This window comes from Pimephales promelas, chromosome 7 (assembly GCF_988280905.1).
Source record: "Pimephales promelas chromosome 7, fPimPro1.hap1.1, whole genome shotgun sequence".
Classification (NCBI taxonomy): Eukaryota; Metazoa; Chordata; class Actinopteri; order Cypriniformes; family Leuciscidae; genus Pimephales; species Pimephales promelas.
Window position 1 is genome coordinate 1,163,962 of NC_142775.1, and position 17,543 is coordinate 1,181,504.

General features: G+C 40.9%; 1 protein-coding gene across 1 annotated transcript; it reads right to left on the reverse strand.

The window, feature by feature from the left end:
• Window positions 1-2,968: 2,968 nt before the first annotated feature.
• LOC148978160 (galactose-specific lectin nattectin-like) lies at window positions 2,969-10,081 on the reverse strand. Its single transcript, XM_089132878.1, has 5 exons — window positions 9,890-10,081; window positions 9,586-9,671; window positions 5,637-5,759; window positions 3,279-3,393; window positions 2,969-3,166 (listed from the first exon to the last, which is right to left on the reverse strand). Exons 1-5 carry the CDS (start codon window positions 9,945-9,947, stop codon window positions 3,096-3,098), a joined length of 453 nt encoding a protein of 150 aa, XP_088989004.1. The 5' UTR covers window positions 9,948-10,081; the 3' UTR covers window positions 2,969-3,095.
• Between the last annotated feature and the right edge of the window lie 7,462 nt (window positions 10,082-17,543).

Here is a 17,543-nt window from a genome sequence, read left to right on the forward strand (position 1 = left end):
CATCATTTCAAAACTCATCCTGGAAAGAAACTTTCTAAGTGAAGAGACTTCACTGCTGTGAAAAGCCTAAATGTATAAGGAAAATTACAAATAAAAGGATATAAACTGAATAAAATAATGAACACTGCACTGAATTATTAGTTCCTCAAATTTTACCATAGTATACATATATACATGTGAGCAGATATCCACAAACACAGTATTTAACAGTAAACACAGGTCTAAACATTATAATATTCACCATGAATAAACACTCCTACTCGTTATATACTCCTACTGTTACATCGTGCTGTGTTTAATTATCAAACATAACATGTCGTACATGGATACATTTAGCATTAGGCTTCATGTTTTTACAATCACATTTCATAACGTACATTTTAGTCTGGCACCAGTTTAACTAGTAACTACAATGCAAAGTTTATGCAATAATAACATGCTAATTAGTGTCTTACCTTTAAAAATTGTTCTCATAATCAAATCATGTTCTTCTAATTCTTCTGAGGTAAATCCAAGGTAAACTGCGCAAACACAATCTTCAAATGCGGCAAAATTCTTTGTTTAGAGGTGATGAAGGCGGTAACAGCTCTGCATTCCTCCGCGTGGATCATTTGCATATGATATGAACAGCTCGTGCGCGTGTGGGCGTGGTCACATTAGCGTTTATCAGCTCGGCCTGGAGAAACTGTACATGTGATTGTTTTCATACGGATTACTTTAACAGAGAATATGTGTTTTTGATATGATGAAAGACTGTAAAGACAAATGTTTCAAGTCACAGTGACAATCATTCGCTGAGTTATAGGTCATATTCTGTCACGCTTCAGAATGAAGTTCACATTGAGAGAAGGGAAAACACGCACTATAATTTGCTCTGGCCCCCTTCCTGTTCGCAGGAGTGATGGGATAGTTAGTAGACTGTCCTCACTCAATGGCTGGCTGTCTAAGTGGTGTCCGCAAAATAAAATAGAATTAATCGACAATTGGAAACGTTTTTGGGGCAGACCTGACCTGTTGAAAAGAGATGGTATTCATCCCTCCTGGGATGATCCTCTTCTCTCTAGTAATGGCGCTTTTCCACTGCATAGTACGGTACGGTTCGGCTCAGTACACTTCGACTCGGCGCAGAACAGTTCGGCTCGCTTTGCGTTTCCACTGCAGTAGTACCCCTTCAAAGTGTGTGGGACTGATCGTTATTTGCGAGCGCCTCTACTGCCATGACATCATCTTAAAAGCGCCACATTTTCAAACCCACAACACAGGAACAATGGAGACTATCAAGGGGATGGTGTTCCTGATTCTCGGCATGTGGTTGTTTTTAACTGCTAGACGGAAAAATGTGTTTAAAATGAGGCTGATGGCAGCAACTAGTCCAGGTTATCTCATAATCAGTGGACCAATCCGACATCCAATAACCAGCCCAAGATAGGTTATACTCTGTGAACCAGTCACAACTGGTAGACCAGTCTGGTATCTAATAACCAGTCCAAATCAGCTCACAGCCTATGGACCAGTCTAACATCTAATAACCATCTCAAGCCAGCTTACAGTCTGTGGATTAGTTTGGCATCCAACAACCAGCCTAAGTCAGATCACATTCTGTGGACCAGTCTGGTATTCAACAACCAGCCTAAGTCGATCCATAATCTGTAGTCCAGTCCGGCATCCAATAACTAGCCTAAGTCAGATCACACTCTGTGGACCAGTCTGGTATTCAACAATCAACCTAAACCAGCTCTCAATCTGTCGACCGACGTGGCATCTAATAACTAGCCTAAGTCAACACACAATCTGTGGACCAGTCTGGCATTCAACAACCAGCCTAAACCAGCTCACAGTCTGGCATCCAACAACTAGCCCAGGTCATCTCATAATCTGTGGACCAATCTGACATCCAACAACCAGTCCAAGCCAGATCACACTCTGTGGACCAGTCACAACTGGTAGACCAGCCTGGTATCTAATAACCAGTCCAAGTCAGCTCACAGCCTATAGACTAGTCTAACACCTAATAATCATCTCAAGCCAGCTTACAGTCTGTGGACTAGTCTGGCATCCAACAACCAGCACAAGTCGGCATTTAACAACTAGCAAATGCCAGGTTACAATCGTCAGTCCAGTCTGGTATCCAACAACCATCCCAAGCGAGCTCACAATCTGTGGATCAGTCTGGCATCGAACAACCAGCTCAAGTCAGCTTACGATCTGCGGCCCAGTTTGGCAGTCAACAACTAGCCCAAGTCAGTTCACAAACTGTGGTTTAGTCTGGCATCCAGCATCCAGCCCAAGTCAGCTCACAGTCTGTAGACTGGTCTGGCATTTAATAACCAGCACATGTCAGGTTACAATCGGCAGACCAGTCCAGTATCCAACAACCAGCACACGCCAGGTCACAATCGACTGACCAGTCTAGCATCCGACAATCAGCCCAAGCTAGCTCATAATTTGTGCACCACATAGACAACATATTGTGTATGTACTCAAAAAAGATGTTTCTGTATATCTTAAAAAAAAAAAAAAACTTTTTGATGACTTATTGAAATATTGTGGAAAGAAAACACTGGATAATTTTAGTCGCAACTGCATCCGTTGAATTTCGTGCTGTTTTGCTTAATTTCCCGGGTCAGAACGTCTGCATTTGGTAGTTTCAGCAGTGTATAGTGTAAATGCAAAAATCGGATGTCACTTTTAAAAGATGATGTAAGCACGTCGTCAAAAAAATCGGATATAGTCAGAAAATCGGATTTGGGCATCAAGACCTGCAGTGTAAATGCAGCCCAAGTAGACGGAGTAACGGAGTGCTTACTGAAGGCCCAGGTGCTGACGATGCTTTCTTCAACGGTACGGTATCATGTGTTTGAGCTAAAAATATTACAAAACAGAAGGTCTTTGTCAATGCTTTTATTGATTGGAGAAATTAAAGGTAAAAAGAGGTTGAAATTAAGATTTACATAATGGAGATGCTGTATGTTTCCGTTACACTTAAACTGCTATCAATCAAGTAGTTTCTCTTTTAAAAATAAGATTTCTGTAGTAAAGATTCAGAAAATGTTTTAATGCTTGTTCAATCAATGAACTTGTGAGCAGAATGACTTTTAAAAAAGACTTCTAGCACAGATATAAGCAAATGCGGCTTCTTTGTGATAGTCATTCCAGCAGTGGTTACCTAGAAAGAGATAATCAATTAATAAATGATATTTTTGTCTGAAATAAAGCCACTTTTATTAATGCAATCAACTTAAACTCATTAAATCTAAATAAATATGTTATATTCATACCATAGTTTATTTCCAGAACTTTCTCTACATCTACATCTGCAGTATTGTCAGGTTGTCCACTGCACCAGTTGATGTAATCAAACACAGATCCATCCGTCCACATCCACTCTCCTTTCTAAAGAGTGAATGAAGTGGTTAGAAGTCTTCTGTTCTGAAACTCATTTCACAAATTCATTCATGTTTGCACACTCATTTATTGGAATTGATGACATTTTTCATTTTTATAAAATATTTGTGCCCAAATTCATATTGTATCTTACAAGGCTTTTTGATCCAGATAACGAAAACACGTGAATTACTTTGTATCGGCATTAAAACAAATGTTAGACACACTCTACAAATGTTAGTTACACTCGTCACAGTTGCTTATTTTATTATGAAATGTACCAACTAACCCACAAAAAATATGTTGAATGTGTGCATGAATGATCTGAATCTATGGCACAAACAATAAAAGCACCAATCTCCTACTCTGACTTCAAGCTCATGTGATTGCACTGACTCGCCATGTGGAACAGTCTGTTGTGTAACAAGGGCAGGGGCTCTCAACATCCCAAGTGTCCAAACGGCAACATATAGGCCTGCGTGGAGCTATTTTTAATGTCACAATCAAGCGGCAACCTTCCAGTCTCTCTCTTGAATCCAATACAGTGACTTAAACTGCAGTTCATCCACTGGCCACTAGAGACAGAAGGGATACACCCGCATTCTAAAATGCCCAACTTTACAGCAGAATAAAACATGTTTACAGCCTGGTACAAAAAGTGGTTTTGGTCTATATTGCTGTCTATATTGCTAATTTTGTCCTTCATGATGACTGTGAGGGTGGTGAATTTTTTTTATACCTCATCAGTTTGAATTATATTAAGCCTTAAAGTTCTGCATAATTTAGGGCGTGGCCTCTTGAGTGACAGGTGGATTGCCGCTGATGTCACTACTAGCCGTTTGTCTGCTGTCTGTTAGCGTCACCTCAGCTAATCCACCTCTCTGCACACTTTCGGTTATCCTGGAGTGACATGCGGCCAAGATGGCGACGGCCGGCTCCGCCCACTTTGGTTTCAAAAACGCTCTTCAGAAACACTATCAGTGATGTAATGCACACTATATCCATATGTTTTTTTCAGACTATGGTCACAATATGTAAAGTAACTTTACGTAAATGGAAACGTCTTGGTTACATATGGTAGCCCTCATTACCTGAGGGAGGGAACGGAGACGTAGGTCATGACTGACCAATAGGAGTCTCACTAGAGAGCCAATTTACTTCGAGTGAATCTAAAACAAGCCAAAGCACACTGGTGTGCAATTATTTGCATCAGTTGTGAGGCCTCGTCAGCGCGAGTATATAACGAGCAGCTGTTGCGATTGCACTTCAGTTTTTTGCTGAGGAGCCAAGCCTTCATCAAGCCCCCCCCCCTCCCTAACATTACATTCATTGAGATATACCTCCCTGAAATGAATTCTTGTAGGTTGGGATGTCTGTATATGCAGCATAGATATATACACGGCTGTGCAGCTGCAAATGCGTTTTACATATAGGTTTCAGTAAATCGAGGAAAAGGAGTTTCCGAAGACATTTGTTGGCTATGATAAGAAAAACTACTGAATTAAAAAAAAAAAATTGCATTTTATATTCTCATACATTTCATACATTTTATATTTTACATTTATATAAGATATAAGATATTACATTTTAGATTACATACATTTTAGACCGTTTCAATTAAATTGAATTAGACAGATCGGATTATACATCTTAGAATCGTTACATCTTAGACTCTGAACGTTTTGTGTAAACAACACAATTTTATTTTCAGATATTAATGTAGCACAGATATGCATATGATTAATATAGCAAATGTAAGATAAATAATATATGTATAAAAGTTCATCTTTTCTGTGCAAAAATAAATATGTATCGAAAAAATTTACCTCTATTTATTTTAGTAGTGTGACTTGACTTTACTTGAAACTTATCAGGACTTGACTTGACTTGCTTAGGGTGAACCCTTGACTTGACTTGACTTGCTTGATTTATCTGAACTGCGACTCGAGACTTGATGGTTAAGAATTGAGACTTGCTTGGACTTGACCATGTGTGACTTGTCCCCACCTCTGGTGCAATCGCAACAGCTGCTCGTTATATACCCGCGCTGAAGAGGCCGCGCAGCTGATGCAAATAATTGCACGCCAGTGTGCATTGGCTTGTTTTAGATTCACTCGAAGTAAATTGGCTCTCTAGTGAGATTCCTATTGGTCAATCATGGCCTACGTTGTACTGACTGACCGATAGGGAACACAACGAAGAAAATGTAAAAATAATTAAATAAATGTTTTATCGTCAACATAACCACTTACTTTTACAGCATCCTGACCACCAATCCAAGTTTGTGTGGTACCAGGCACCATGTTCAGCAGAAGATCGTTTTCAGCTTTACTGTGCACCGATACAAGATTCCCACCAAAAGTTTGACAGTGCTTCTGAAAGGCAGATTAAAAAAAAAATCATTAATCAAAACTATTTGTTTTAGTATTTTGTAACATTATTAATGGTAAATTAAGTATTTCTCAGCATTACAGATGTCGGTAACACTTACTACAACACTTTGTAAGTCATTTATAATTGGTTAGTTAATGATGAACTAATCATTTACAAAACATGACTATCCATTTGTAGCCTGGTTAAAACCAGACCATTCTCAGTTGTGAATTATTATCTGAATTATGGTCTCTGGCAAAGCGTCATAGACAAATAATTTCCAGAGGGGCGTGACCAGCGGACGTCGCGGATAGACCTAAAACCAATCAGAGCGATGAAGGAGATGAAAAATTTCAGAGTGTTCTTTGCTCGGTTTTTAACAAAAAGGAAATGTTCAAAACAGACGCGATAGCTGATTCGAACGAGTGATGTTCGACGGTGGCATCCATCTTTGTAAAGTAGGTTAAAAATCTGCTTCAAAATCCCAGCGCTGTCGTCATCGTGTAAAGGTTTCGACGGATTGGAAATGGGCTTGAATGAGCTCTTTGCCAGACCAACTTTCAAAGCAAATCTAAATTTGCCAGAAGTTGTTTGCGTTTTCCCAGGCTAATGCATTTCATAAATATTTAATAAACGATGTTACATTTTTCTGTATGTTGTGCTCACATCAGGTGTACAGTGGTTAAAGACTCCATGTATGTCAGAGAAGACAGCGGTTATACCCTCATCAGTCAGCACTTACACTGCAGTACACACTACACTACACACTACACTACAGAAGACAGCGGTTATACCCTCATCAGTCAGCACTTACACTGCAGTACACACTACACTACACACTACACTACAGAAGACATCGGTTATACCCTCACCAGTCAGCACTTACACTGCAGTACACACTACACTACACACTACACTACAGAAGACATCGGTTATACCCTCATCAGTCAGCACTTACACTGCAGTACACACTACACTACACACTACACTACAGAAGACATCGGTTATACCCTCACCAGTCAGCACTTACACTGCAGTACACACTACACTACACACTACACTACAGAAGACAGCGGTTATACCCTCATCAGTCAGCACTTACACTGCAGTACACACTACACTACACACTACACTACAGAAGACATCGGTTATACCCTCATCAGTCAGCACTTACACTGCAGTACACACTACACTACACACTACACTACAGAAGACATCGGTTATACCCTCATCAGTCAGCACTTACACTGCAGTACACACTACACTACACACTACACTACAGAAGACATCGGTTATACCCTCATCAGTCAGCACTTACACTGCAGTACACACTACACTACACACTACACTACAGAAGACATCGGTTATACCCTCACCAGTCAGCACTTACACTGCAGTACACACTACACTACACACTACACTACAGAAGACATCGGTTATACCCTCACCAGTCAGCACTTACACTGCAGTACACACTACACTACACACTACACTACAGAAGACATCGGTTATACCCTCACCAGTCAGCACTTACACTGCAGTACACACTACACTACACACTACACTACAGAAGACAGCGGTTATACCCTCACCAGTCAGCACTTACACTGCAGTACACACTTCACTACACACTACACTACAGAAGACATCGGTTATACCCTCACCAGTCAGCACTTACACTGCAGTACACACTACACTACACACTACACTACAGAAGACAGCGGTTATACCCTCACCAGTCAGCACTTACACTGCAGTACACACTTCACTACACACTACACTACAGAAGACATCGGTTATACCCTCATCAGTCAGCACTTACACTGCAGTACACACTACACTACAGAAGACATCGGTTATACCCTCATCAGTCAGCACTTACACTGCAGTACACACTACACTACAGAAGACAGCGGTTATACCCTCATCAGTCAGCACTTACACTGCAGTACACACTACACTACACACTACACTACAGAAGACAGCGGTTATACCCTCATCAGTCAGCACTTACACTGCAGTACACACTACACTACACACTACACTACAGAAGACATCGGTTATACCCTCATCAGTCAGCACTTACACTGCAGTACACACTACACTACACACTACACTACAGAAGACAGCGGTTATACCCTCGCCTCACCAGTCAGCACTTACACTGCAGTACACACTACACTACACACTACACTACAGAAGACATCGGTTATACCCTCATCAGTCAGCACTTACACTGCAGTACACACTACACTACACACTACACTACAGAAGACATCGGTTATACCCTCACCAGTCAGCACTTACACTGCAGTACACACTACACTACACACTACACTACAGAAGACATCGGTTATACCCTCACCAGTCAGCACTTACACTGCAGTACACACTACACTACACACTACACTACAGAAGACAGCGGTTATACCCTCACCAGTCAGCACTTACAGTACACTACACACTACAGTGTGTTATAGATGGCGTGTAAATGCAGGAGTAAATCATTCTCAACACTTTCTGCATCCCCTAATCTAAAGTGTAAACTATTCATCACTTCTAAATGTGTGACACATCATTCATATATCTTTCTTACCCATTACAAATGATCTGTATGTGTATTCAAGGCATTTACAACACTTTCTGCACCCTCTAATGGGCTATATGCACGCATAAATTCCGCATTTGACGTAAGGATGCTCGTCCATTTCCGGTTGTGGAGATTAAAGCGGAGGAGAACCGAGGAAAACGGGATTATGGCAGAGTCTTCAAAATTTTCTGTCCTCCCGTCTTTGAAACGAAACGTACATACGTTTAGATGTAATTTTATATATAGTTATGTTTATTTAATATAATTTTTTAAAAGAAGCATAAACACAACGAGGGGTGTCTGTTTTATCTGTTTTTGTGACTAACGTTTCTTTAGTATAACCATGGAGTATAAAATTCAATATAAATTCTCTGTATTGCATTGGACTCTACGATCGGCGGAAGTTATCGAGCATCCCTAATGCTTCACCCGAAATACTGCCGTGCATAAATCCCATTGTTACATACTGTTCATACAAAGAAAGATATGGAACATAATTGATAAGAATGTGAACTGTATCTCTATGGCGGTTGGCGATGGTGTTTTACTTCGGGCAGAACTGATGGAACGGCAGTTTCTCTCAGCTTTTCCTCTTCGTTTGGCCTAAAGCTCAGTGTTCATGGTCGTCCGGTTAGAAAAATTGACTACAAACACAGGTTTTTCAGATTCGTGGCGTTCTCATTTACGATTCTTTGCAGCCTTTAACAACTGTGTAAATATAAGATTAGACGCACGTCCTGAGAGCTGTCATGTGTTGTCAGGATGCGGACGAGTCAGTAAACAGAGCTGAGGGCCGCTGCCATTTACATAGTGACATGCAGTTCTCTCGCTCATGATGATCACATGACCAGATGAGCCAATACTCTCTGCATGCACAATTCAATACAACACAACATGTTTTAACTCTACAATCATTTAATTGAACTTATAAACAAGTTATTGTACCAGAATGTGGTGTGTTGCGAGTCGCTCATTATTGTGAGTGTATTTAAAGATGAAATAATAACCAAAGGAGGATCCAAACATTTCTTATTTATTTGTGTTGCTTATTTAAGATATACTACTTGTTATTTAAAGCTCATTTCACTAAACAACATATCAGAATATTTATTTGATGATCAGATTCTTCAAGTCAGATCAGATTCACTATCAAGAACTTTAGAAAAAACATTTCAAGAACAAATATGTGCATAAACATATGTCACATAACTATAATAGTGCTGTCAGAGGCACATTACCTCTGCTGCCATCCAGTCACGTGGTGTTGAGAAGAATTTGACACATTTCAGTCCAAATGCGGACCATCCAGTGGGACAGCCGTTAGCTGTATGATATTCAAGAAACAGTGAGAGTATTTACATACACAATCATTTATTATTCTTAAAAACACAACAACATGTAGGTCATGTAAACACTTTAAATAGGGTTGTTATTGGGTAAATGTCATAAACTGTTTAAGTTACTCAAATAAGTATGTAACTTCATGGAGGAGTATAACATGTATTCATTGCTCTGACTGTAATAATAATAATTATTAATAACCTGCCGCGTCCCCCTGAGAGAAGGTCACGAGAAGAAGCAGAAGTGTCAGCTTTTCCATGGTAAACCTGGGAATGAATTGTTGAAGCAAATCCAACGTCTTTCTGATTCGGGTCTCAAAGGAAGCTCTCAGTTCCAGGTCTCAGAAGAAATAACTTTATTGCACAATCAACAAAGAGAAATCGCTTTTCTTATCGCTGGATACCCAATCCTTTATATCTATCTTTTATTTTTTGCCCCTCCTCCTGATATCACCACTGTTAAAAACATCAAAACCTCAAACATCTTATATAACATGTTTTTCAGTACCTTCCAGTGCTTCCCTCTCCGTCTCCTATGGGATTTTGGCTACTTCTCCGCCTGTAACTCTCTGGCTTGTTTCTCTGTCTGGAACATCCGCATATAAACGTTAAACATGAGACAAAATAAACTCCCCAATACATCAGTAGGAAAGGTGGAATATCCCTGTGCATTATAAGAAAATGTTACAAAGATACCAAGCAAGATCAAAGATATCTGAAATGCACAACAAAAAAATGCTCTTAATCAGTATCATAGGCTTATTTTATAATAATAATAAAAAATAGCTAAGTGAGCTGCAATAAATATTAAGACATACAATGTAAATGATACATATTGTTTCACTGGCAGAATTTTATACATTTAAAGAGATAATGAAGTTTGTCATCAAATAAAAATTGTCATCATTTACTCGCCCTTATATTGTTCCTAACCATATGCTTTTCTACGTTTTGTGATACTACAATAATCTCACAAAAAAGTGTAAAGATCTGGCAGTTACAAAGCAAAATATACACCGTCTGAAAACGAGGTGTAATGACTGAGACAAATCAGGCACAAGTATTTGTTATAGTTAACAAATAATATTTAGATAAATACTTACATGATCAGATGCAGGACAGCAGCACCACTGAAACTATTTCAGAGGCTCCTGGGGCATATGGTATCTGCAGCCACGGTAACGCCACTTGGATTGCTTCATATGAGACCGCTTCAGCACTGCATGGCTTCACGATCGAGTCCCGAGATGGGCATGGCAGAGCGGCTCGTGCCAGGTTCCAGTGACCCCGCACTGTCGCCAAACTCTCAGTTTGTGGTCAGATCCTTCATTTCTGCGGGCAGGTGTTCCCTATAATAAGTGTCCAAGCACTCTGTGGTCTCCATGGATGCCTCTGCCACCGGCTGGGGTGCCACGTAAAACAGGCATGCAGCTTCAGGTCTGTGGACGGGGCCTCAACTGCGTTGCCTCGAGTTGTTAGCAGTACATCTTGCGTTGAGCCGCTTCAAAACGGCGCTACAAGGCAAGCATGTACTGGTCGGTACGGACAGCACTGCCACCGTTGCGTACAGGGTGGTCAACGCTCCTGCCGCATGTCACAACTCGCCCGCCATCTTCTCCTTTGGAGTCAGAAGCATCTGAGGTCGCTTCATGCTGTTTACATTCAGGGTCTGCTCAACCGTGCAGCTGACAAGCTCTCACGTGCTACCGGTAGAATTGCGACTACATCCCCAGGTGGTCCAGCTGATTTTCAGGCGCTTCGGTACCGCACAGGTAGATCTGTCTGCCGCCCCGGACATTTCTCACTGCCAGTTGATTTATTCCCTGGCCGAGGGGACCCTCAGCACGGATGCTCTGGCACACAGCTGGCCCCGGGGTCTTCGCAAGTATGCGTTTCCCAGTGAGCCTTCTTGCACAGACCTTGTGCAAAGGAAGGGAGGACGAGGAGCAGGTCTTGTTAGTTGCGCCGTGTTGGCCCAACCGGAACTGGGTCCCAGAACTAGTACTCCTCGCGACGGCCCCTCCATGGCCCATCCCTCTGATAGAGGACCTGCTCTCTCAGAGACGGGGCACCCTGTGGCACCCACGTCCAGACCTCTGGAAACTCCATGTCTGGTCCCTGGACGGGATGCGGAGGTTCTAGGTGACTTATCCCCTGTGATAGTTGACACCATCACTTCTGCTAGAGCCCCCTCTACAAGGCGCCCCTATGCGTTGAAGTGGAACCTGTTCGTTGACTGGTGCTCCTCTCACGAGGAGAAACCCCAATCTTGCTCGATCAAAGCTGTGCTTTCCTTCCTGCAAGAAGGGTTGGGGCGTAGGCTGTCTCCCTCCACCCTTAAAGTGTGTGTTGCCGCCATTGCCGCACATCACGATGCTGTTGATGGTAAGTCTTTGGGGAAGCATGACCTGATCGTAAGGTTCCTGAGGGGAGCAAGGAGACTGAATCCTCCTCACCCACTCTCTATACCAGTGTTTCTCAAACTTTTTCTGCCATTCCCTACTTTGGAGGTAGGAAAGGGTTCGTGCCCCACCTCTCCCCATGCAATCGGCCCCCCAAAATTTTAATAAAGTAGGCTTAAAGTTAAAATGTATTTTATTAACATGGCATTTTAAAAACATAAATATAAAAATAATAATGCAATTGTGTTTGTAAATTTCGCCTCTGAAAACATCAAATTCAGAAACGGAGAAAATAAAAGTGTGGACTAGTTGTATGCTTTGCTTTATTTTGTCACTTGACAAACTGCATGCAAAAAGAACAAACAAAATTGAAAAAGATTAATAATAATCTCAGAGGGGTTTTCCTGGCTCAAAACGAGGCGGAGTTGGTAAAATCTGAATAATGTAAGTATTTTAGGTATTTTTATAATAATAATTGTATTTTATATTTTTCAAAGAGTATCATACAATCGTGTGTGTGGTGTGAGCCTGTTTTGTTGTAGGCTACACATATTTTCTGAGCCAGAGAGGGAGAGCACTCACCACTTGACATCTCAACTACAGTGTTTTCAACCACATAATGTTTATTTTAGGTTCCAGACATTTAAAGAGCCCCTGTCATGGATTTGTGAAAATGGGTGGTGTGGAATATAGCTCTAAGGGAATGAAAACATCATATCTTAAAGTGCACCGTATATAAAGTTATTGTCTTTCAAAAGTGAGAGTCGACTCTGAGTCTATGAAATGAATTGTTTTTGAAACGAGTCATTAGCTTGTTCGTCGTAACGTAGAGACATATTGGCCGACGGAAGTGTAAACTTGAAGTCTAATTCAAATACTTCATCATCGCATCATGTCGAGAAGACGCTGTTCTACAATGCAAAGATAGTTCAGCCACTTTGTTTTCATTTACCAGGGACGAGCATGTGAAGAATCGGTGGTTAGAGTTCATATTTGCAACGATACCACAACAGTATAGCCCGATTGTGTTCTCATCATTTTAATTACGAATCGTTCAAAAACATAAATGAATTCAAATGTGGATTCGCAAGCGGTTGTTCCTGAAGGAGGGCTCAGTAACCCAGTGTATATCGATCAGCTTCCTCCTATAAATCACAACCTGTAAGTATTATTAATAATTGTTGCTTTTATGGGTTTTGAACGGTTTTATAGCGTCGGGGCGCGAGGAGGGAAGGCGCAATAAGTATGTGTGTAAGTTACGCTCAGCGCAGCTTCTAGGTCTCTCATCTGACCAATCACCGCTGATTAGCGTCACGCAAAGGAGTGGTTTGGAAAATTGAGTCATTGTCCGAATCATTTGGAAGTCGTGAGCAAATCAGTTAAAAATAAATGCATATTATAAGACAAATAAAGTGTTTTTTATCCTTGCATGCATGTTAAACTGTTTTTGGGAACTCCTAAAACAAAAATAGGAACATTTCAAATGCTATGATAGGGGCTCTTTAAATTCACATAAGTAAGTTACTAAAAAGCAATACATTTAGTCTATACCAGGGGTCATCAACTATATTTGTCAGAGGGCCAGAATTTTACCAGACAGTCTCCTTGGGGGCAGGACCCTTAAATAAAAATTAAATTAAAAAAAATCAAATTTTGGTATAACATTATGATATATTTTCCATTTCATTACAAAACTGAAGGCCTTTATGAGTCAGGTTCCTATCACCTAGAATAGGCCTACATATGAAGAGTTTGGTTCCAAAACGCTATAAATTCATTTTGATGAAGTTGAGTAAAACTGTGTGTTCCCTTTCAAGGGAACTTCGAGCTGCGTTGCCGAACGCGATGGGAACGCTCTGCGTGATTGCGTCGTGAAGCGTCTGTACAATCAGTCCAATGAGAGAGTAGGACGTCAGGTGACGTCATTGACCAGGAAACTATAAAGCACCCTTGAAATCAGACCGCGACAGCTTCTGTAGCCTTCAGAAAGCGATCTCTGTACTCTGTCCTTGTCTATTTATTGTTGTTTGTCAAAGCCCAATATACTGTATTACTATCTATATTTATGGCAAGCAAGCAAGATTATAGACGGTGTGTGGTTCCCTGCCCTCGTTACATCACGGGTGGGGACACACACATCAGCTATTTGTTGCTGTTTGTGAGTGGAGCATGTCACAAGTCAGTTCTCGAGGTGGGCTGAGCTGACTGTGGGCGTTGCGAGAAGCTGTCCGCGAGGACGCTCCGCTCCCGCCGGGCGTTCTCCGAGGAGGACGGTTCGGTTCGCGTTCCCCGCGCGGGTCTCTCTGTTGCCGAGGCACGGAGACGACTCGCATTTCGGGGTTCGCAAACGGATCTGACAGCCGCGGTTGGGACGGGTTCAGCTTTATCTCAGCTTTCACATGCCAGATCTAGCGATTTCCAGTTCCGACTCCGAGGAAGTACCGTTAGTGTTTTGTCTAAAAAGAAAGAGTACAAAACCAATGAAGATATAAAGAGAAAGGCAGATGTTTGAGTTTTCAATAAATAAATAAGTCAGCTCATACCTCTGACGAATAAAGAGGAGCTTTTAAAAGAAGGAGGTTTTATTTGTGCTGTTGCCAGTTAAAATTTTACTGGCCAGCTGAACATTATGAGATTGAAAATAAAGAAGAATTTTTTAGATTAAATTTATATTAAAACAGTAAAACTCTGTATCTCAGCCTCCTCGTCGGGGTCTGCGTTTTTATCTCCACACTGAGGTGTCGAGATCGTGGAATAAACCAGTTTGTATTGTATGTGTTTAATCCCCAGATGTCTAATTATAGTAATGTTTGGGTATTAAGTATCATAGTATGACAGTGCCTCGGGTTAAAGAGCTATCTCCCGAGTCGGTGTCATCGTTATTAACCCCGACGTTATCCATGCGTAACCTGAGACGTTTTATTGAAACACCGTTGCCAAAACCACATTTACGCTTTACTGTAAATTAGAAAGAGTATAAAGATATTCATAGATTTTTTTTCTTAAAAAATGTAAATTTGCCCTTAAATGTTCAATCCTCCACACTGGATCTGGTATACATGCGTGCATGTATACCGAGGCTTATTGCCTCGTTGAATCCAGATTAATTAGCGAACCCTTTCTTTTGAACAGTGTCACATCAAATATCTGTTTCCTGCCCCACAATTCCTGCCCCGTTTTCAACATTAATCAGTGTGTTATGCGATCTATCATACTTTCTTCCAAAAGCAAAACATTTTCTGTCACGATGTTGCCCTACTACAATAGTATACAGTGATTATGTGTCCAGTCCGCAATAGCACAGCTGAAGCTGACCCCTTTCACGACCCTTGTGAACTCCTGTGAGTAATACAGCTCTCCGTTGACTAGAAGTCGGCTGAATATTTTCACCAGTGTATCGGTGCTGACTGAAAGTTGACCAGTGTCTCTTCACTAGAAAGTTTTCGAGAATAATGCAAAAGTTGATCGCAGACTCTTTCAAACGGCTTCAGTCTTTTCGGCCAATAGCTGGATGCATTCAGGAACAGCATTTCTCAGGGCATCATTCCTCAAAATAGGCATCATGTGTCTAAATGTCAATTGCTTTATTATCTGTAAAGGAACAAACTGAGTGCCATGAAACATTTTCAGTATTTCACCATTACATGACTGAGCCCAACAAAGGCGCCCAATTCGGACAGATTCTGGCAAATGAAGACATTACATTAAAGGGCCTCTATTTTTGGATTTATGACGAGTCTGGATATGACCCAAGTTCTTTAAAAGCAGGTTATTCAACCAAAGAAAATGTATGAAGCTGATCATGAGCTTGTCGAGCTTTGCCTGTGGCACACGTTTGTGCAATCACGTCACTTGCTTGGCCGTGAGTTCTGGTGGTTCACTGAAGGCCTTCTGCTTTGATGGATGTTTTCTCAGTAACCAAAACATCTTCATCATTTAAATCAACGTCATGTTCATTAAACATGCGGAATTTAAAATATTTACTTTAATAAATAAAAGGTTTTCTACACACATCACATTGTTTTCTTTTACATTTCATAATGCACAATTCTGGCTCACTGAAAAATAATGTATATATATTTATACTTAATTCAATGTCATATTCAATCATATCAAAAGGGATAGTTCAGTAGTTTAGAAGTGGGCTTGTAAGAGGCCCGGGACAACATCATCTTAGATGGGCGCCTTATCAAAAGTGTTAAGCATCACTTTTAATTAAGCATGAACAGCGCAGCAAAAATAGACTCGGATCTGGCCGATTATCTGTTCACCGAGGCATTTCAGCCGGCTTTTTAATTCTCATCTCCATAAATATATCTAGAAGTAAAGCTAATGCAAACGCTAGAAATCAGTGAACTCTTAGCTAATACTTCCTCATCATCACGGAGAGCGCAGTTCGCAACGCTTCGGTCATCAAGTACCGAGTTTGAGAACCTGTCTATGGAGAAAACCTGGTACTGTGGAGCGACGTTTAAAAAAATGAGTACCGAAGTCACTCACAAACGTTGGCTGCGCTGTTTCTTACCTTGCTCTACGTGGACTTTACTAACGTTAGTAACGGCTTCACCATCACCACCTTTTTAAAAATATTTGTTCAGGACATCTCGAAGGCCTCTCTTTTCTTCTTTGCTTCTGTTTTCTTTACTTTTCTGAGCATCGGACTTGTGCTGACTGGACATTTTGAGCCTAGCGTTAGCCTGCTGAACTTCAAATTCATTATATAACTCAAATATTCAAAAAATATACATATTTTATTTTATTTTTTAAATTATTCTGTAGTTTAATGAGGGCCCAGTTCTGGGTAAAAGGGTTAGTCTACCCCAAAATGAATGACTCTCCCTCATGTTGTCCCAAGCCCGTTCATCTCCAGAACACGGTTTAAGATATTTTAGATTTAGTCCGAGAGCTTTCTGTCCCTCCATTGGAAATGTGTGTACGGTATACTGTCCTTGTCCAGAAAGGTAATAAAGACATCATCAAAGTAGTCCTTGTGACATCAGTGGGTTAGTTACAATCTTTTGAAGCATCGAAAATACATTTTAGTCCAAAAATGACTTTATTCAGCATTGTATTGTCTTCCGGTTCTGTTGTGGATCCGCGTTCGGTGTCGGTGTGTCTAGGCGAAGGTCTTTCATCAGATCTGGATCTGGCGGACTGCAGTAAACCTCGGGATAAACAGACTAATATTAACGTAGACGAGTACGTCAGGATTTATGGGAAGTGTTCCCAGTTATGAGCTAATCTATGCAGCCTAACGTTGAGTTATAGAAGTATATAGTGTGTTATGTGTATGCTTGGCTAAAGAGCTTCACTGAATTTACTAACGCTAGACTATGACGCTGTTGTCTTCTAGAAACACACAGTGTTGCGTTATCTGTGTGTCCTCAGTGCTGTGAAACACTAATGCCGCCACCTAGTGTGTAACAATGCAACTGCAGCTCTCAACAACAAGCA